The following is a 22,578-nucleotide window of genomic DNA, read 5'->3' on the forward strand; positions in this document are numbered from 1 at the left end:
TCAGATCAGGGTACAAAACAGCTGAGCATTGTGAAGTATGTTCACCTAAAAATATGTAGAACATATAAAGAGTAATAAGATACAAATTCATTATCAACTGTTAACAGAAGACATTAACAGAACTCTATTAAAAATAGTAGTAGAAAATAGTTCTATTAAATAAATTTAGGATTTGAGGTTTTTTTTTTTAGTTCAATGTTTTTCAGACTGACAACCTCATTTCAGAAGTTTGTGACTTCTAGATTTGCAGCAGATGAAGGCATTCTTACTGAAATACGTTGGTATTTCTGTTACGTTTCAGTCTGAAAACACTGTTAGAAAGATGATCATTATGTTAAAGGCGTGCCCAGTTCTGGGCACTTACCAAATCATAAGATAGCTGCAGCAAGGAGAATAAGGAGGGTCTGGGTCAAGAAAACCAGCTTAAAATTAGACTGATTTCACAACTACCCTGTGTGGTGGCTGAGCAAGCCTGACTGACCTCCTAGTGATTTGAGCTTCAGTTCTTAGGACTGCTGAAACTGTTTCAGCTACAAAGCACAGCTTGGCCTCAGAAGCACTGAGATCCCTCCCTGAGGAAAAAAACGAGCCTCTCCACTGGGTTTTGAGCTGAAGAACCTGTCCCTGGCAAAAACTTGAACCTTAGAAGACTGAAGAGAAAGCTAGAGCAGTATTTCATCAGAGTGAGTGGACAGAGGAGAAGCATCTTCTTGTGGTAGAATAATACTGCACGTAATAACAACTCATTAATAAAAAAAAAAAATAAGCAAACACCTTTGGGGGTCTGAGCATATGGAATGTTTCCGAGGAAGGGGAGTCTTTTTCCCTTTGTAAAGTCTAAAATGAAGGAGAATCATCACATCAGTTTTCTGACACATAATCTCTCTTTTTTTCCGACTATTAGGTTTCCACGGTGACATCAGGAAATTGCAGCCTCTGACCAAAAGCTGATATGCCTTTACAGACAACATGCATCTCCAAGCAAAGCTCTTAATACACATGTCAAAGCTGTTTCCACCAGCCCCTTCTTATCTGCTGCAACACAAAAACCAAGCACGGACCAGACCATCTTATAGCACAGACTGAGAGAGAGGAAAAGGGAAAGCCATTTTCTGATGAGCCAGTCAGATTAGTCTCATGAGCACAGGGGAAGCACAGGTTTGCAATAACTGATGCTGACAAGGTTTGAACACAACAGAATTGGACGGGGATGTTCCGAAGAATCAGTACAAACAAAGAAGATCATGCCTTGTTATGAGGGAATAAAAAAATTAATACTTGCCAACTTTTCTTGTTCAATTCAGCAAATTTATTTTTCAATGCTATAGTGTCTGGAAATAGGTCTGGTTTAGGTCTTATTTGTTTCTGTGCTGAAACTAGTGTAAATATCAGTAGAAATGTGGGTTTATATATTCATATTTTTACAGTACAAATACGTTTTCTCTTATTGCTTATAGCCTAACGCAAGTTAAAAATTTCTGATACAGTTTTAACCTATCTGGAAAGATTAGTAATTCATGCTGCCTCAGAAGATTCATACAATTTCATAAATCACTTAGGCTTTTTATTTCAACACTGCCAGTCATTAGTTTAAACACATATCTCCTTAAAATATAAAATAGCAAAAAAATCCAACTGATTCTTCTAGAAGTTTCACACTATATTAAAAACTTGCATAATAGAGATTCTCTAAATGCATTGATAAGTTTGAAGCTATATATAGTAAAGAAGTTGAGCCTTCTTCCATCTTATTGAGGTTGTGACAACAAGGAAGATATTTTAACCTCAAGAGGAATTTTCAGTGCATTTACATAAAAACCATCATGCAGTCAGTGCACCAGTGCACTGGCCTTTCAAAAGCCTCAGCTCTCAACAATTTAAATACACATAAAATGTTTTATACCATCAAAATTGGCTAGTACTTTGAATTAGAAGTAAAAATATAATATCCAAGATCAATCAAGTGAAGCAGTCAAATGTAGCAGGACACAAAGAAGTCTGTGCATTTAAAAGCAAGCTTTTATAGATACACCTTACCATTTCCCTGGCATTTCTGCAGAATGCCATATCAGGATCCAACTTATCACGCATGAAGTAGTTCTTTTCTTTCATCTCTGATCTGAGAGTTTGCCCCTTAATTAAATATATGTTAGCCATATAAGGTATATTCCATACTCCTCTGTAAAAAAAGAAAAAAAAGCGAAAGAAAAAGAAAGAAAAAGAAAAAAAAAGCAAAAAAAAAGAAAAAAAGGAAAAAAAAAGGAAAAAAGAAAAAAAAAAAGAAAAAGCAAATAATTTAAAGCTATGAAAACTGATTTGTTGCCTATTCTATCAAATCTGCATCTCTGCAGTTGCTGATGAGTTTCAAAGAAATGAAGCTGAAAGGTTTCCAAGACATTTGAAAAACTACAGCTGGACATCGTGGACATCTCACATGTAGGCGTCAGCAGTAAGTCAAATTCTATGAAGTATTATTATTAGAAAAAACCCAAAAAGGTCAAATTCTTTGAAGATTTCTGACTACAAATGTACTTCACGTTTCCATAGCTAAGGCAATCAGTCTCTTATGTTATTATTCTACCCTAGCAGATGGAGAAAGCAATTCTAAACCAGCTTTTTAAGTGAGTTTAAAGACTTCACTGAGCTCACACAAATAGCCCCAGACCACAGCAAGCCATGTATTTATGTCAGTTGTGCCAATATCAACTAAAAGCTCTGCTGTCACCATCTGCAGTGACACCTCCCAGCAGATTTCCTGCAGATTTCCTTCCTCCCAGCGCCATGAGCACATCTTGCAGTGCAACTGAAAATGAGCCAGTCCCATGCAAGCAGCCAGTCTGTTTCAGACCTTTTTGCTCCTCCAGGGCAATGAAAAGGCAAACCCAAGAGACACTCAAAAAGGTGTGTGACTAAAGCATATCTCAAGAGTTCCTTGGGATATATCTGATACAATATACAGGAAGAAACACATGAAGAAATTATAGTTGTTCAGTTGATGAAACATTTGCCCTGGTGAGATAAAGAAGTTATTTGATGAATGTGACAGCCACTTCTTGGGACTGAGGTTCTTGGGATAGAAAGTTTTGGGTTTGCTGTTTGCCTTGCCATTTCCTCTATTATGCACTGGTGAAGTAACCAGACACAGACAGGTAATGTCTGTCTCGATTCCTAATGCCACCTCATTGTGTTTAATACTTTGCTTTTAAAATTCAGGCTGTGAAATGGAAAAACAAATGCATTTCTACTAAAAAGAAAAAGCCAAACAGTAAGACTAACCTAAGCTATTCAGGAATAACAGACTGCATGAAAATGTAATAATGTATTGTAACAACCATACTGGGTGACTTGCCTTCAAAAATTAGCTTGCAACTACTTACACTCTGTTCCCTTGGACAATATCAACATAATCTTCTGATCGAGCATAATAGCCATCCGGGCTCAAAGCACCCCAGAAGTTGGACCAAAGCTTCCCATGACGAGTAACAAGTGGAGCAATTATTTTTCTGTGAAGTGACATATTGAATAAGAAAATGTGATCTGCTGTAATATATGAGTATACATTAAAATATACCAGCTTCCCCCAGTTTAGACTATAGTCAAAACACTAATGACTGTCAAATCTCAGAGCAGCTATTCTGAAATTGAGTTGGAATAAACAGCATCAAAGTATCCACTGCCCAGAAACATCATCAGAAGCAGAGATTTCCATGACTTGGAGGTGATTGATTTTCAGTCAAGTGAAAAATATTGCCTATAGCATAATGACAAAAGGCATCACAAAGTCAAAGACATGAAAAACTGGAAAAACAAACAGAAAAAAACCAACCGCACAGTGAGACTCAGCTTACCAAAAATTTAATAGAATGCAAAGGAGAAATCTAAGTAGATCAGAATAAAAAGGATAAATGACATTTTGTTTCAGAGTCTGCCTACTGGCTGCCCATTTTGCAAAGCTGCTGTTTTTTCCACCTAGTTCACCTGGCTTTTAGCCTCTTTCTACCATAGTAAATATTACAAAGAATATGATGCATAGGACCAATAGATAAATCTGCTCACTAACAGATCAAAACAGACACTGATAATTGCTCTTTCTGTGATACACCTGAGAGTCCTAGATTTGTTATGATGAAGCAATCACCACCTACCAACCTAGCAAAGAAGTTATAAATTATCAGGAGTGAAGTAGCAGGCTCAGTTTGTTGAAAGTTGCTGCTGATAAAGTTACAGTTTGTATAACTTAAGAGATCTAATTAATAAAAGGAGACACTGATCATTACAGATGCTGCATCTCCAATATTTTTCCATTATTTAAAAACAAAATAAGAATACTGTAATACTAATGTAATACACTAAAGGGAGTTTTTGAGCAATTTTGTTTCTTTTTTTGTTGTTGTTGCTTGGGGTTGTTTTTTAACATTTTGTGTGTGACCAACTTGAAATCAGTCAATGAAATCTTAACTCATTTTGTGAAACCCACCTACACCACACCATTCTCTTCAGGAGACCACCACACCATTCTCTTCAAATATTTGAAATATTTGAAAGCCACACCAGGACTTGCTGGTTGACAGGAACAAAACATTTTGTGAATTGTTGGCCTCCAAGCCCACCATGAACCATGGCAATCAAACACCACTGGTAAACAAAGACCACCTAACTCTGCAAGAACAGAGAGAATCTTATTTTCTCTGAATGGGCCCCAGAAAAACCCTTCAAGTAGGAAGAAAGCCTGTACGATCAAGATGTGTACTACACCTGTTCTGTTCTATCAGTATCCTTAATGTTTTTGGGTTTGTCAGCACGACATCCGCATCTATGCTGAAGTAATAGTCACAGGCTTTATCCTGGCGACAAAGGTCCCTAAAAAGATGAAAATACATTGTTAACTCACACATGGCCAGGAAAGATTCACAAACAACACAACAGCAACAAAAAAAACCCACAGAAAACGCCAACCACAATTAAGTGCTCTTCTCATATATTGCATTATTAATAAATTGGCTAATTTGGAAAAAGAATGCCGGTGTCTGGGGCAGATAGAACAAAACTATCAGTCAAGAATGCAGACAAAGGCAGGAGAAAATTACCAGCAGACTGAATCTATCAATCCCTGTAAATCAAGCCATTAAACAGGTTTGAATAATCACTCTTTTCTTCAAGTCATTTCCATTGCAGTAATAGTGAGAAACACATGAAGCTATTATGTTGGAAGCCAGCTGATGGGTTGAAAGCAAATAAATCTTAGTATCTGCCTTTGCCATGAACATTCTGTACTACAGAACTAGATTTTTTTAACACATCATAGTGTCTGGTGGTACATACCACACATATGATTATCTCCCTGCCTCACATAACAGAATTTGAAATTACTTTGTGTAAGTATGTATTTAAATAAGTATTTTTTGTCCACAGATCAAACAAAGGCCATCTATCATATTAAAACTTCTGTCACATCAAAACTTCTGTCACATTTTTGATAGAACCTACTGACTTAAGGATAACAGGTTTAAAGATCTTTGAGTGAGATTTAGTTACAGTATAGAAACAGTTTATACTAAAGATTCTGCCTTATGGTGTCTCTATAACAAAGAGGAAAAAGCAACACCAGAAAGTCTACCTCAGCTACACGAAACACTACTTCAAAAAGTTTGCAAATATGGTGCATTTTCTCCTGAGACTACTGGATAGAAAAGAAAAAAGATATGTACACATATCAATGGCTGCTTCCACTACCCCTGGACATCTGTAGTGTTTCCTAGAAGGGCTACGGGAGAGGCTTGGATCTCAGTCAACTATCAGTTTCCCAGTGGCTTCAGCACAACAAAACCCCATCCAAACACATTTCCAAGAACACCAAGGAGACTCAGGACTACTCCTTCATTCTTTCTATTGCTGCCGTGAACAGCTGAATAAAAAAGAAAATAATTTCTCTGCTCTGACATGCAAGATTTCAAAGGAAACGGAGTGGAAGAATTATGTGGGAATGAGGCCTGCTCAAGGGCCACATTAGGTCTTTGTGGGATCCTGGTCTGTAAACTCCACAATCTGAGAGTCACACCAGCAGATCCATCAGCAGCTCTGTGGGAGTAGCCAGAGCTGCAGCCACTAATGAGAGCCCTTGACAGGCAGGCCTGACACGAGATACAAGGTTGAGATTAAAGCCTGGCAAGTGCCAGGTTTAAAAGCTAGAGTTGGATCTCCTAGTAAGAAAGAAGGGGGAGGAAAGAACAAAACCCAAAACAACACAAGAAAAAGCAGCGAGGCCAAGGATAGGATAAAGCACCAGCTGCCTTTGAAAATCCTTTTTTTTTTTTCGTGTAAGCAGAAAACTTAGCTAGAGCAATTTCAAAGGATATTGCTGCATCTTTCAAACATAGAAAAACATATAGTTTTGTCACCTGCATGGTCAGGTCAAGCTTTAACCATATTTTAACTTAAATGTAACATCTAAAAATAAGTAGGAGCAAAATTGCACAAATAAAATGCAATTGTTAAATCTATATGCAATGCAAGAAATACTTCTGTGAAATTACTCTGATTAGTTAGCTTGAAAAGGCTTTTGATAAAGAAATAAAATCAAACACATTTTAAGAAGATGAAATGCAATTAGAATTTCTATTTACATTTACACCTGCTTCAACCTTCCTTTTTTTTCTAAATTACAGCTACATACAATGTCCTGCACAAACTTTTTATTAGAGTTTGCAGTGTTTTACCTCTTAATTTCAGTACCTTTCAGTACCATTCTTTTAAAAAAATTCCTTAAACTTCTATTTAGACTCATCCTATTTTAATATGTACCCATGTTTGAGAAACTATAAAGTAAAATAGCCTCTTATTTCTCTGTATTCTATTATTGCCTCTGTCTTCACTAGATGAGACTTTCAAAGCAGTCCAAACCAGAGAGATGTTTTCACAATGACAAAGAGCTTTTTATATTAAAAAGACACCATAAAATACTAAACAGTTCATATTTTACATCTAGATCTTGCTCTACTACAAAAGCTCCCACTTCCATATCTCAAGGTGTAAAGTTAGTGTTTAAGATGCAAAATAACATACATAGTAGATGAAAAATGTTAGTGCATGCATCATTATAGCAGATTTATAAATCAGAATTTACATTCCCATGTTCCGGGCTTCTGCTTGACTCAGGTTTTCTTCAGGTCCAACAATTTTTATATTACTGATAATGTTCTTGGCTTTTTCCCAGAATTTCTTGATGTGCTTTTCATGGTAAACCTCCTGTAATCACGTTAACATTGTTTATTGTGAAAGAAAAGTACAAATTGCTGTGAAAGCAAAGTATCCAAAGAACAGATTGTCACCTATCCTAAGTAAACAGATGTCAAACAGGATTTGAAGTATGTGTCATTAAAATGAAGTTTTCTTTACCAAAATTTCAGTAAACAAAATATTAGTAAAAGAATCAACATGTGAGCAGCATAAATCAAAGCTGTACCTCCAGACCAACGACACAAGACTCAGAGACAGTTTATGCAGCAGTTTTTTCAGGATAGTTATTTTACAATATTTGTTTTAAAACTCACCCTACAGCCTCAGTGCTGCGCAGGAGTTTTCTTTGCCACTCTACAGTGGCTTTAAAGAGGAAGCTGCCACCTGTACCCAGGTGGACAGTCATAGCCATTGTTTCTTTAAAATGTATTCACAATGGTTGTTTCTTTAATTTATATTTACCCTCTCTAATTAAGAGATCTCAGCTGCATGCAATGAATGCTTCCAACCCCAAGACCCCATTTGCAGCTTTTGCATTTTACAGCTGATGTCAGAATAATTAAAATATTGGGTAGGGTTTTCCTCTCCTCTCTGACAGAAAAGCTCTTCAGCCTTTTATATATCAAATATCATATAACTTCTGGCTGAAGCACCAAAACCTATCATAGGGTGGGCATCTCCCATTTATACCTTTAACATCCTCTTAGCAAAGAACAGTGAGTACTTCAAAGACAAGCTCTACTAGTATTAAGCAAGCCCTTTGTTCTATCAATAGTAATGCACAAGTGAAAAAAGGCAGAATTACATTTTCTTCTTTCTTCTCTGCCAGCCCAGTTTTTTCTGAAAGACTTACACATTATCAGTCCCCTCATAAGAACAGCAAGACTGAAGTCACTCGGGAAGCATCAGCAACACCAGACTAAAAAAGCGTTCAAAAATATTCAAAAAAGTAATTTATCTGTACTGGCTTTCAAATCACACCTAGACAGACCAGTTTTTTCCATGGCACCCAGAAGGAGTACCATGAGGAACACAAATGCACCAAGGTATCAACAGGATGAAAAGTAAATTCAATGTCAACTATTGGATAATCATTACTAATAAGAGGCTGTAACTTTTGGTCAGCCCTGAATGGTCAGGCAGTTGAGCTGGATGATTGTTGCAGGTCCCCTCCAACTGGAACTATTCTATTCCTATTCTACTCCATTTTTTCATGTCAATTAATATTTTCTCCAGAAGTATACACTTTAAAATACCATCTTTTTCATTAGTAAAAGAGAAAGAATCTAAGTAGTTAATTTAAATGGACCAGTAACCACTGCCACACTTCCATTTGTGTATTCTTCCACTTCTGCATACTAACCTCTGAAATAGTATCTCTTCCTATGCAGCTTAAACTATGCATATATACTCCTTCACACACTTTCATTCATACCATAATTTCCAGAATTGGAGCTTTGGACAACAGTAAAATCATACTTACATTATTATGAATGAAGATACTGAGTGCCTTCTTTGGGTAATCCAGAGTCAACAGTCTGTCTAAAAATTTAGGTAGGAAAGGAGTGGGTTGTTCAATGAAAACACCAATTTTTACTCTTGGATATTCCTAAAAGAAATGATAATTTTGACACAACCAGTAAGACTTGACTCCTTTCTAAGATTAGCTATACTAAAAAGCAAATCAAGTCATGGTGTAGTAACATAGGCCACACAGCTTTGAAACAAAGTCAGCTAGCTCATAAGTGCTATGCCCTGTCTTGCTTTTCACTGATCTCACTAAAAAGCGAAGAAAATGGACGTGATATTGCTAGAAAACTCTTTGAGTTCCAATAAAAGAAATTGGAAGTAGAAAATAATGTATTACAGGTTTTTTATTCTTAGTTTAAGAAAATATTAAAATGGCAAAAAAGTATTTAAGGAAACACATCTATGACTGCATGGCAAATTCATTTTTTTTAAAGTAACATACATTTACTTTACAAGTTACATTTACAAGAAAATACATGAAGACCACGTTTGTTTTTTTTTAATACTTAACATATATCACAAAACTTTTACTCATCTGGACTTCAAGCCAAAGACTGCAATACCCTTCCATACACTCATATGCACTAGTACAAGTGGGCTCTGCATTAATTCCTTGCTCACTGATTTCATCAAGAACTTTGATGAACTAGCCAGAGCTTCTCCTCTTGCATGCAACGATAGTTAAGTTTTATCCAACTTATTTTAATGTGAATTCACATATTTTGAACAGTGGTATTGATTCCTTGTTTGTATGTGTTCATACAGAGATTATGACCCCTAAAATAAAGCCAGACAGCACTTTTGTAACTTCTAAAATATGTTGTTATATTCTGTGAGACGAAGAAATTTAACCTTCAAAGGCCTTGACTCCTACACAAAGAAATGCACCAATTAAACAAAAATTTTCCACCTCTAAAACAGCCATTATAAACATTTACCCACAACAAGGCTCAGAGAGAAACCTTATACGAGTGTAAAAGGCTGCAAGTTAGTTTTTCTAAATCAAACCAACACCCACTTAAAAAGTGTCTGGTTAAACCATCAGTGCATGTTGAGATTTTCTACTGTCACCGTCTACATCGGAAATCCAGAAACATTCTGGCAGGTGCACCAGATGGGAAACAGTGGATGCCAATGTTTACCCTGGCTGCCTCCTATTCACCACCTCATCTGCAAACCTCATACATACTCATGCAGACATCTAAGTACTTCAAAACAGGTGATGAAGACAAGTACAATGAGGTGTCTTCAAAAAACAACTGTGATATTCTCTGGCAACTCTTCCCTGGGAGCTGCTGTCACACAAACTGGTGCTGCTGACTGGGAGGAATGGGGAAGGCACTGTGTGCCACTGGGCTTCCTGATGCTTAACATGCACTTGTGCTACCCATGCCAGAACTGCTGCAATGAGTTATTTTCCATATTTCTCCAACTCGAAGCCATTTTCCCCTCTTCTACAGGTCTAAGTGAAGCAGGTTCAGGCTGATTTGCAAAGGTTATAGGGATAATCAGAAAATACAACCGCACCAGTAACAGGCTTTAGGATTTAAGAAGTAGCTCTAGAGGGACTGAGTTTGTTGTTCAATTCAATTTAGGTGGCAAAAACTTACACTTTTTGAGTCAAAGTGTGTACTTCAACTTATTTTTCAGCACCCTGCTTGGACCTTTGCAGGTCAATTTGGAGGCTGTGTTACTGTTTCTGCAGCTCTGCTTTGATCAGAGCACAGAAGGTCCTGGTTCTGTGAAGAGGATTAAGACTGAGCAAGAGACTCCATGCACATGGCTCTCATCTCCTTCACAGATCATCTTGATGCTCAACCTTTCACAGCTCCCAACACCTACTCACATTGACCCAAGTAGTGCCTTGGGCTCTTCTGCTCACCCATTGCAGACCAAACTGCACAATCCATGGCAATGCTTCCACAGATCCCTGCCTTGCATGCACCTACCCTTGACCTTGACAGAAGAATGGAAAGCAGTATTATTTGAGCTCCTTGTTCTACAGTGGAGTTTATCTGTTTTGCACTGCTGAAGTCAAGGTCTACAGGTAAACCCAGCCCAAGACACTGAATCTGCAATATCCAAGATCACAGAGTCAAGGACACGTTCATGACAGAATTTACCCAAAGGACCTCAAAGCCCAAAACATAGCTGGCATGAACAAATCTGATTCTCCACTTGCTTATGAGAAGAACAAGCAAAATTCTCAGAAGATAGGAGTGCAAAAAGTTAAACTAAACAATATGAGAAGCAGTATTAGAGACACAGAGCTGGTATTGCTCTTTTTCCTGAAGATATCTTGTTAAGTAGCAGCCATCCTGGCCTGAACAGAAAGCACCTTCATAAAATGAAATATTGCTTGCACTCAGAAATGTCTGAAATAAACACTGAGGCCAAGGAAAAGTCTCATTATTTCTGCTGGCAGAGCGAGTGTGGAATGATGTCCAAAGAACGAATTACAGCAAGGAATGCACATTCCAAGTAGATGTACATAAGCTATAGGAGGCTATCCAGTAAATCATTGCAAGTTATTCCCCGTTACTGATTTTACGATATAACTGCTCTGCAAAAGCTTAGACAAATTCTGTTCCTCAGCTAAAATTTACATTAGGAGTGCAAACACCATTTCAATAAAACACTATTCAAATGTAGTATCATGAAGGCAAAATTAAAATTAAATAAAAATAATCTTAAAGTTATTACAAGTCATGAAAGATCTTTCAAAATATGTATTCCAGTTCACAAGCTGCTTCTTATAGAGTCTTTCACTTTGTCCTTTTATTGCAAAGATACCAAGACACCGTTTCTCGGCAGTCTCAACATGGCCTTCTAAGACCTTATGTCATTCAAATCCTCAATACAGAAGAGAAATTAAACAGCTGCTGGAAGCAGTCTGTTAAGAATTATTAGAACATTCTTTTTAGTACAACCCTTACATTTTCACATGGCAGATCTTAGAATTCTGCCTAAAATGTATGGAGTACAAGCTGAAATATTAATAAAGACAGTTTAGACATTATGCTTGAAGTCAAATAGTCACAAGTTAAAGTTCCCAAATACTGGATATACACATACATGCCATGTGTATATGTATGTCTGTCCTATACACATTCTGAGGATTGAACTGATATCTGACTCTCAGTTACATCAGTTTTATTCTACAGAAACGCATTCCCATATACAGTACAGATATCTGCATCATTCCTTACCAAGGTAAAGCAGTTTTGACTATTTCTCTACATCTCAGAAAATAGTAACTGGTAACCATATTAGGGTTAACTATTAAACTATTTGTAACAGAAATTGTTAAACTGATGCATATCATTTTTTGTGGGTCTGCAGTTAAAAATCTGAAATATTTAAAGAGTTTTTCTACATCCTAAAAAATTCAAATTGTTCACTTGAATCTTGCGTGATTCAAAAGTTACTCATTCACTCTCTGTGAAGAGAGGTAAGGATCTGGATGGTTTTGAGGGATGGGGTCATCTTCAGTAATACCATGGAAACCTATATGTATAAATAAAAGCATTTTTTAAAAGTATCAGTATTCCCAGTATGTTAAAATTCTATTTTCAGATACCAGAAAAGATGTCCTGAGATGTCTATAAAACATAATCTTGCATGCTGAAACTCCTTTGACTCCAAAATAAATATACACCTAACAACTGCATTCAAAAGGGTTTTGTTCCAGTAGATAGTAATCTTACCATTGCTGTTGACAGGTCTAGTAAGTCTAAATCACAAATACTGCAACCAGTTTCCTGTGTCCAAGCATTAGGGATGTAGTTTCCCAAATAATTCAAGTGTATCTGGAAAACAAAAGAACAATTCAGATTAATGAAAGGTAAATGCAAATAGAGATTTGCACCTTTAAAAGAACTGAGGCTTACTCACTGAGTTTCTTATTCCTAAAGGCAACTGACTGTATTTGTTTAAATGTAAGGTTAAAAAAACAAGCATAGAAAAGTATCTGGTAAAAGATTTTTCTTTTTATTTGCAAAACAGCAAAATTAGCATCTACATGTATTGCTTCAGTTAAACCAAGTATTTGTTGCAATTATAACAAATACAAATGAAATGTTTCTATAACTTCAAAGATACAAACTATAGATTGTGGAGTTCTCAAAAGCCACTAGGTACGATTACAAGCCAAAAAAAAAAAAACCAAACCCATCATGGTTTAATTCTTTTCCCAAATCTGGAAATCAACAACACTTTACACAAAACACTAAGAGTGACCATATGAAAAACATAGGAAATGCAGAAACAGAAGTCCAGACAATGTATTTTTGACAAGCTATGCCAGGATTCAGAAGCTGGCCAGAGGGATAAATTTTAAAGCAGCATCTAGCTTCCTCACACATTTTGAATTGGCACTGAAAAAAACCAAAAAAAACCCCACAACAACAACAACAGCAACAAAAAATAATCTTTTTCTGTCTATGGACTGCCTGGCCTACCCTGTCCTCCTGGGTTCCATGATAAGTTTGTGCAGAACTTCAGTCTACTGCTATTTGCAATAGTTAAGGGAACACTTGCGTCTGGGAAAGTGCCTAAATGAACATTGCTATTCATTCCTGATTTACTGTCCTTATAAAAAACTGGAAGGACAGAATATTTTTTTGCATAGAAAATACACTCCAGTCCATACTCTGTCTGCATTTTATCATATTTTGAGTGTTTGCTTATGCATACTGAAAATAATTCTAAATAGATTATAAACATGATTGTTTAAACTTAATTTCAGAAATGTATAATAAAGCCTACAAAAAAAAACCAACAAAAAAACAAACAAAAAAACCCCCACTTAACCAAAAAAGCCACTGCACTTGAGGAAAAAGAAAGAAGAAACGTGTTCGTAAAGCATGTGGGAGGGAAACAGTTTGTTCTACCAGGCATTCACCACAATATTACATGTCAGAATGCCAGGATAATTTTGTGTCCTTTTCAAAGAAGCACCTCTGATTGATGCTACTTACTAATCTGCAAATTGAAAAGACTAAATAAAAAAAAAAAGTTTGTAAACAAACAGAAAAAATATTTGGAGTTAACTCTGTGGATTACTGTAATGATACTTTATTTACTAACTAATGAAAACTTATTCCAATCCTAGTATGCTGTTGTCCTCTTAATTCTATTTTAGATTTAAAATAGAAGAATCTAAATCACATTCATGGTGATACGTAGCAGGAGTTTCCTATTTGTTTCTAAAACTACATCATATGCAAAGATTGAGTTTTGTTTAATGTACTGTAACTCATAGATTAGTATGAGTTCCAACCTAAACTGCTTGCCCAGCTGTAAAATCGAGTACCTTTCTTTGCACTGGCAAAATGTCAGCAAAGCCAGTGATGACAGAGAGCTTGAGGATTTAATTGAGGCAGAAATAACTGGCAAAATGGAAACAACTGATCATTAATTTCACCACTACTGAGTAGTTATAAGCCAAACAGGTAACACCATACTTGTATGCACTAATTCTAAAGATTAAATACTGTGCAAAAACTATGACGCTGCACTTATTGGGATATTAATGACTTTCAAACTTAATTTCATTCTTCTGGGAGGCATTTTTCTGAAAATAGGGAGCTACAGTAAAGAACATGTATTCAGAAGAACTTAGTAGCTATGCCCAAACCTCCTGGTCCTCTGGACCACTGAATCCTTACATTTGGACAGAATCTGCCCTAACAGCTGCTTCCCAGGGCAGACAGTACTCTACCATGAACCCAAAGGTTATGAGGCATGGGCACACTGCAGACAGTGATCAATGACACCAAAGATGCAACAACAAAAGCCAGCAGCACATATATATTTTTGCCTGTATACAATACATTTATATGTGTGTCTACAAACATACACCAAGCTCTGAGGCTGGATCAGGTCTGTTACTGTTTTTTCCCTCCAGTCTGTGACTCTCGGTTAGATTTTTATCCTCCTGAAGACTTTTTGATAACCAGACAGACATTCTTCACTAGCTTCAAGAACGGTTTTGTGATAGTGAACAAATTAACATAAGCTTAATCACTTCTAATATGCCATGCTACAATGAATTTGGGAGCAGAATGAGTTGTTTCAGCAATAGTATCAAGTTGCAGTAACAGCAGAATAACATGATGGAGAGTTATTAGAATGGGTTTTTCATCCATGTGATTCTTATTAAGAGTAATTGGAAATGAGCAGTGGTGATGTGCTATGACTGCTTCAGACCCTTCCACCATTGTTTTTGCCTCTATTAAAATTGCTGTCTCTGCATTAAAATAAAACCAAGCTGTCACTCACTTTAGTTGGGCCATTTCCATGAACTGTGATTGGTAATGTGTCATACACTGAATTCCTAGCTCTTACTTTTCCTTCTTCAAATTTCAAAAGGACTTCATCTGCAAATAAACAGAGATCCCACATCATTAACAGTTCATAAACAAAAGCTAACATTTCAGAATTAAGTTCTTGATGATACAATATATGTTGCTGTTGCTATCATTGCCAATGATACTTAATTGGAAGCTTTCGTTCATTTTAACTAGATCTTGAATTCTAAGCTATTTATTCTAAATAAGATTACATCAAACGCGGAGTTCGCCATCAGCAGCCTTCAGTATTTGATTAAAATCTGCTTTAAAAATAAATCTAATTTTGTGCAGCTGCTATTTAGAGAGAAATCAGTAATTGTAGATGTGATCTGACTCTATGAAGTTGATCCACTATTGGGGGTTAATGGTAAGTCACAAAGTTTGCAGAGATGCCATTTTTCAATTTAAATTCATGGCAGCTGAATAAAGGAAATTCTACATAATACCACATTCTCTCTCATTATGTACTGCCATTTGCTTAAGAATAGCTAAAATGCAATTTCAATGACAATCTTACTCCTGTAATTAAGTTTGTGAAAGAGAGATGGACGAATGGTTCTTAACTTTGTGTTTATTACTAACTTCATTTATCGAAACCTATATTTTGTATTTTAAATCAAACATTTTATCAATAGGAGAAATAAATTTAATATTAAACTCGGAAGACCTGTAATTAATCTGGTAATCAGGTCTATCCATCCAAATATGTCTTTACAACATGACTATGTTTAAGGAACCACACTCATGATTAAGTAAAGAAAGTGTTAATAACAGTTAATATAACACAGAACATTAAAATCATACACTTACCAACAGCTCCATTTAGGGCCTGGAAAATTGTACATTTGTGGTCCAAAGTAATGTTAAAGCGTTCCTGAAATAAAAACACCAAAGATGTTTGGTTATTCTAAAAGCCAATGTTCTTACAGTAATCTTGCAATTACAGTGCAGTGGCTGCAAGTAATCAGGCAAAGCTTCTCTATGTACTCAGTTCTTAAAAACAATTTTTGCTTTCATGCAGTTAAGTTTTTCTATATTCCCATGTTATACAGCTGTACAGCAATCAGTTTTATATAGGCAGAAACTTTATCTAAACTTGAAGGATAGAGGTCATAGATCTCCAAAGAAACTATAATTTGCCAGTATAAACCAAAGACATTGTAAAGCTTTATTATGTTGATCAAAGTATGTAACCTTTAAAACATAATTAAAAATCATTATAAAGATAACATACTCTATTTTTCGTCTTCCAAGATTTTGTCATATATTCTACAGCACGGGACATTAATATACAGAGAATTTGTGCTCATGTACAGTCCCTAATGCCCAGCTAAGCATTGTGAACCACAGAGCAGTAGTGCCCAGTTCAGAGGTTCACATTTTTTGTCACACAACAAACTGTCCAGACAGATAATTATATCTGACTTAGCTGCAGCATCAGCTCTCATGTCTCTACAGCCTGTCCTCTCAATTGCACAGCTAGCACCTGACTTGCATAAAATCAATTCAAACATTAAGGGTTGGAAAGAATGTCCCATAAGGAGGGCCTAATGACTTTGTGTTTGAAAAAGAGACCAAGGTGCAATATCATTGTGCTCTAGAGTTTCCTGATGAGTGAGGTGCTGAGCTCTTCTCCCTGGAATCCTGCACCGGGATGGATGGGAATGGTTCAAAGTCACACAGGGTAGGTTTAGACTGGACATTAGGAAACATGTATTTACCAAGAGAGTACTCAAACACTGAAATAGGCTTCCTAGTGAGGGGATTGACACCCCAAGACTGTCAAGTATTTAAGAGCCATTTGGACAATACCCTTAATAACATGCTTTAAATTTTGGTCAGCCCTGAATTGGTCAGGAAGTTGGACTGGATGATCACTGTAGGTCCCTTCCAACTGAAATAGTCTATTCTATTTCTGTATCTGCATCTAAATATGCCTGATGTTTTAAAAATATTCTATGGAAAAACAGGTATGACTTCAGAAGCTTCACACATGCCTTAAGTATACAAATGCTCAAAATTAACAAAATTCTGTAGTATCAGCTTCTGAAAGTTTTTTTTGCACCAATACACTTATCTTCCCTTAGCCTTCTTTTTGCAGCATCAGGGCCGTGCCTCTGACATTTATCATGCTTTAATACTACTGCTCTGCAGAGAACTTTGTTAAGCCAGGGCACAGAAAGGTCTTCACAAAAATTTATGATGCAGCTTTGTTGAATGTATCTGCACAAAAAGCTGAAGTCAGAAGCAGCTGCAGCCAGGATCTGAAATGGCAGCAAGCCAAAATACAAAACACTGGCTCAGCAAGTAGTTCAATGACACCCTGGAAAAATGCCACATTCTCTGGCCATCAAAACTGCCAAGTACATGGGACCCTCATTGAGATGGATGTGTACAATCATACACTTCAGAGCTATTACTTCTAACAAAGAAGAGCAACCTGCCTGGATCTGCAGACAGACTGAAATAATACATCAAGTCATGACCCTTTCGAAACCTGTTCATCACCCTGACAGTAGGAACCTCCTGAGAGCAAACACAACCATCAATATGGCACTCAGGAATAAAGAGACAGCATTCTTTCTATTTCTATCTCCCAATGTTTTATGAGGAGTAGAATGTTATTTCAAGCAGAAAGAAATGAGAAAGTCAATCACTACCTACCCTTGCCAATGGGTCAACATAGATTTTGGTGTAAAACAGCTGGTCATCATCATTATCCTGCAGATTCCATTGGTGCACAATGCGATTTATGTATGGAGCATAACCAATAAATCCTGCAATATCACACACATGTAAGTTATCTCCATAAAATGCACTACCCTGCCAACGTACCCACCAGTCAGGAACTTCATTGGTTTGGATTCAGCAAAGAAAAATTATGAAATTCCTACAACTCAGCTCAAAATCCATTTTTTTTCCCTGTGATGTGTAGCAGTTTTCTTTTAAAGAGTTCATCATTAAGGGTTATTTTTATACTAATGCTATTTTAAGGGAAAAAAATCAGAAAACAGAGATCTGTTTAGGATAGTTCTGAGAACCCCAAAGCATGAGATTAGACTACTACTATTCCCAAGAAGTCCATCTGTGGAAAACATTTCATTTTCATAAGGACTTCTTGCTGGCAGAGAAGCCTGAACCTAATACTGCCAGAACTACAAAGAGAAGTCAACTCAAAATAAATACACGTTATATTCAAGCAAAACCCAAAATGATACGGCAGATAAATGAGGTAATAAAGAGAAGAAAAGGAACAGGGATGCTCCCAGATCTGCACCTTGCCCAGCATCATGTGATGTAACACACTGTGCTCTGTAGCAATTAAACCATCCCAGGACCACTACACGTATTAATCAACTGCAAAATTATTACCAAAGCTGGTATTTAAAGGAGGACTCAAGCATTAACATGTCATTGGGATTAACAGGAGTAACTCGCACTTCTCTTGGAATAAACTGCCTAAGTCATGCTGTCAGGTAAAGGGGAGCTATCTGCATATCTACACTGCATTCAGAGATCCCTGAGAACAAAGTGGCCAAGTCAGGAAATTCTGTGACCCAGGTAAAGTATGGCTATAAATAGGATGCGCTGCTTTGAGAAGGCTTGGACACTGGATTGTTTATGAAGTAGACTCAATGGTAACTGGGTCAGCTCTGCACAGCATTTCACTGCAAAGCACAAGTCCTTACTAGGCTGGTTACTTTATTTACATGTTTTTTTACAGGTGACTGTCAACAAAAGCTATGTAAGTTTGAATGCAAACAATTTTTAAGTGGGGTAGAGGAGCTATCCAAGTGAGGAGGGAGAGGGGAAAAGGGATGATAGTAAATCAAGTCCTTGATTTCACACTCTGGGAATTCAAGAACAGTTCCATATACAAATATATAAAACAGCAGAAGTGAGTCAAGTTTAAACAAGAGTTTAAAGTGTGCAAAACCCACACTTGCCTCCTGAGTTCAGGAATCGTTTTCCACTCCGGACAACAGGATACTTGTCAGCTAGCCTTTTATCTGGCCAAATTAGCCCATCTGCTGCAAACACCACTTTATGATTGGTTTCCTGAAACTTCTTTAGCAGTTCTTCAGGTCCCCCTGAGAAGATAACATCATAGCTGAAAAAAAAAAAAACAAAAACCAAAAATTAAAAGATGACCATTAGATTAGTCCAATTCTAATGCATCTGTGCTAAAAACAGAAAGTAACTTTACAGATCATACAGACAGCCCCTTTATTCAGAAAAATGACTCATTAAATCATGTTTTACCACCTTGTAAAAATCCTATACCCTTCTAGTAGAAAAACTTCAATAAAAAATACTTAACCCCTTCAGTTTTCACTTCAATTTACATTCCCTACTTTTTTCTAATCTTCCACATTTAAACATTCTTCCATTTAGATATTTCCTCCATATTTTTTCTACATGAAATTGATTTTCAGATTTCCTGTATTTTGAGTAAAAAACACATTTTTCCCTTTAAAAAACTGTTTATGTGGTAAAGTAAAAATAAAACTAGGTGAAATAAGAGTCTGTCAGCTAGACTAAAAGATAACTGAAGTTACCCTCAGTGGGAAACTCTACATGTGTTCCAAAACAAAATGGCACTGACAAGGGGGCAGCACCCAGCACCGCTGAGAGGAAACAGTCAGTGACCTACTGAGCTGCTTGGATCCCCACAAATCTATGGGACCAGATGGGTTCCACCCGAGGGTGATGAGGGAGCTGGCAGAAGAGCTCACCAAGCCTCTCTCTATCATCTACCAACAGTCCTGGCTCACCGGGGACATCCCAGATGATTGGAAGTTGGCGAATGTCACACCAATCCACAAAAAAGGCCAGAAGGAGGACCCGGAAAACTACAGGCCTGTCAGCCTGACCTCAGTGCCTGGCAAGGTTATGGAGCAGCTCATCCTGGGGGCAATCACACAGCACCTACAGGATGGACAAGGGATTAGACCAAGCCAGCATGGGTTTAGGAAGGTGTCCTGGTTTGGGCCAGGATAAAGGTAATTTTCTGTCTTGTACTTCTGGTTTTAGCGAAGTCTCTTGTAAGTAGTTACACTTGCTGAAATTAACAGCAAGTTTCTCAGACAGTGTGTGTTTCTAGGACTGATAACACATGATGGTTATAGTTACTGCTAGAGACTGGTATGCAGAGCCAAGGACACTGCTCAGCTCTGAGGAAAACATAAAGAGGTCCCACCTGCATCCCTCCTTTGGGGAGGAACGGACAAGATAGATGCCAGAATTGACCAAACAGAGTATTCCATCCCATATACGTCATCCTCAGTATAAATTTGAGGGATCATGAGGGCCAAGCCATCGATTTCCTGCTTCCAGCTTCCGGCTGCCTGCCCTTCCTGCCTTTCCTGCTTCCCTTTCTTCACCCGGCATCCTGGAAGGATCCCATCCGTTCATCTGCCTGTGGTCCTGATCCATGCCAGTCCTTAGTGACAGAAGGGCAGGTCCTATCTGACCAACCTGATCTCCTTTTATGATCAGGTGACCCGCCTGGTGGATGAGGGGAAGGCTGTGGATGTGGTCTACCTGGACTTCAGCAAGGCCTTTGACACCGTCTCCCACAGCATTCTCCTGAAAAAGCTGTCAGCCCACAGCTTGGACAGGGGCATCTGTGCTGGGTTAGGAACTGGCTGGAGGGCCGGGCCCAGAGAGTGGTGCTGAACGGTGCTACATCCAGTTGGTGGCCGGTCACTAGTGGTGTCCCCCAGGGATCAGTGTTGGGCCCAGTTCTATTTAATATCTTTATTGACGATTTAGATGAGGGGATTGAGTCCATCATCAGCAAATTTGCAGATGACACTAAGCTGGGGGGGAGTGTTGATCAGCTGGAAGGCAGGAGGGCTCTGCAGAGGGACCTGGACAGACTGGAGAGTTGGGCTGATTCCAACGGGATGAGGCTCAACAAGGCCAAGTGCCGGGTCCTGCACTTTGGCCACAACAACCCCATGGGGAGCTCCAGGCTGGGCACAGAGTGGCTGAGAGCAGCCAGGCAGAAAGGGACCTGGGAGTCTGGATTGACAGGAAGCTGAACATGAGCCAGCAGTGTGCTCAGGTGGCCAAGAAGGCCAATGGCATCCTGGCCTGTATCAGGAACAGTGTGGCCAGCAGGTCCAAGAAGTGATTCTGCCCCTGTACTCAGCCCTGGTGAGGCCACAGCTCGGGTCCTGTGTCCAGTTCTGGGCCCCTCAGTTCAGGAAGGATATTGAGGTCCTGGAGCAGGTCCAAAGGAGGGCAACTGGGCTGGTGAAGGGACTCCAGCACAAGTCCTATGAGGTGAGGCTGAGGGAGCTGGGGGTGTTCAGCCTGGAGAAAAGGAGGCTCAGGGGAGACTCCCATCACTCTCTACAACTACCTGAAAGGAGGTTGGAGCCAGGGGGGGGTCGGGCTCTTTTTCCAGGCAACTATCAGCAAGACAAGAGGGCACAAGAGGTCTCAAGTTGTGCCAGGGGAGGTTTAGGTTGGATATTAGAAAGAATTTCTTTATGGAGAGGGTGATCAGACATTGGAATGGGCTGCCCAGGGAAGTAGTGGATTCTCTGTCCCTGGAGATATTTAAAAAGAGACTGGATGTGGCACTCAGTGCCATGGGCTGGTAACCGCGGCAGTAGAGGAACAAGGATTGGACTTGATCTCAGAGGTCCCTTCCAACCCAGCCGATTCTATGATTCTATGACTTACTTCTGAGATGTCTTATCAAGAATGTACTTGAATATTTCTCAGTACATCTAGTTGTCCATAAACTTAAACTTTGTTGCATCCTAATAATATATGGATTTCTCTTTCAATCTCTTCAACGTGCTGAAGAGGGCTTCAGAAGGCTCTAAACTTCACAATATCTATTTACAAAAAACTTCACTTGCCTTTATTGTTCATCCAATTTGACTGCCAGCTCCTAGCGGGGATAAAGGTGGAAGGCTCATCTCTAAAAACAGACATTACCCACAGCTCAAGGTCAACACTAACTCAAAATAGAAAGAGCCAAACTCCCAACTCTCAAAATATGTATAAATTATATAATTACTCAAAGTACAAAGTTTCTTTATTTGCACTTGAGATCTACACATAAAAGCAGTAACGTGCAAACCACTTCAAGGTTAATTTTACACAGCGTGAAACCCTGACACAGTAATACTGGAATCATGTCATAGATTAGTCTCTGGCTGAAGAAGCAGAGTATTTGGATTTAATGGTAGCATCTCAGCCTCACAGCTTCCTCGTCTGCATGCAGATATGTTCTTATTCCACACATATACCTTAATAACTGAAAATCACCAGCCCTGATATAGGGCAAAGAAATGGAACAGCTACCAAAATTTAAAAGGTTTAACCTTGACCTAGATTTAGTTCTTGTGTTGTTTTAGCTGGGCTCAAAAGGAGGACAGCAGCACCTCTGCCTGCAGTTCGCAGAGCTTTTTGCACTGCAAACTACTAGTCAGTAATA

General features: G+C 38.1%; 1 protein-coding gene across 4 annotated transcripts in view; it reads right to left on the bottom strand.

Annotated features, from left to right (window-relative positions):
- Positions 1–22,578, bottom strand: part of PLOD2 (procollagen-lysine,2-oxoglutarate 5-dioxygenase 2) — a 50,724-nt gene that overhangs the window by 6,396 nt on the left and 21,750 nt on the right. For 3 of the 4 annotated variants that reach the window (XM_071752178.1, XM_071752177.1, XM_071752180.1), the window contains exons 4-14: positions 19,067–19,230; positions 17,784–17,896; positions 15,930–15,993; positions 15,049–15,146; positions 12,474–12,575; positions 8,720–8,845; positions 7,124–7,245; positions 4,756–4,860; positions 3,378–3,503; positions 2,038–2,179; positions 775–837 (exon numbers count right to left, since the gene is read on the bottom strand). In XM_071752178.1, coding sequence (XP_071608279.1) covers positions 775–837; positions 2,038–2,179; positions 3,378–3,503; positions 4,756–4,860; positions 7,124–7,245; positions 8,720–8,845; positions 12,474–12,575; positions 15,049–15,146; positions 15,930–15,993; positions 17,784–17,896; positions 19,067–19,230 — 1,225 coding nt within the window. The remainder of the gene's footprint in view (positions 1–774; positions 838–2,037; positions 2,180–3,377; positions 3,504–4,755; positions 4,861–7,123; positions 7,246–8,719; positions 8,846–12,473; positions 12,576–15,048; positions 15,147–15,929; positions 15,994–17,783; positions 17,897–19,066; positions 19,231–22,578) is intronic. The other variant, XM_071752179.1, reaches the window with a different exon arrangement.

Source organism: Heliangelus exortis, chromosome 9, assembly GCF_036169615.1.
Source record: "Heliangelus exortis chromosome 9, bHelExo1.hap1, whole genome shotgun sequence".
Lineage (NCBI taxonomy): Eukaryota > Metazoa > Chordata > Aves > Apodiformes > Trochilidae > Heliangelus > Heliangelus exortis.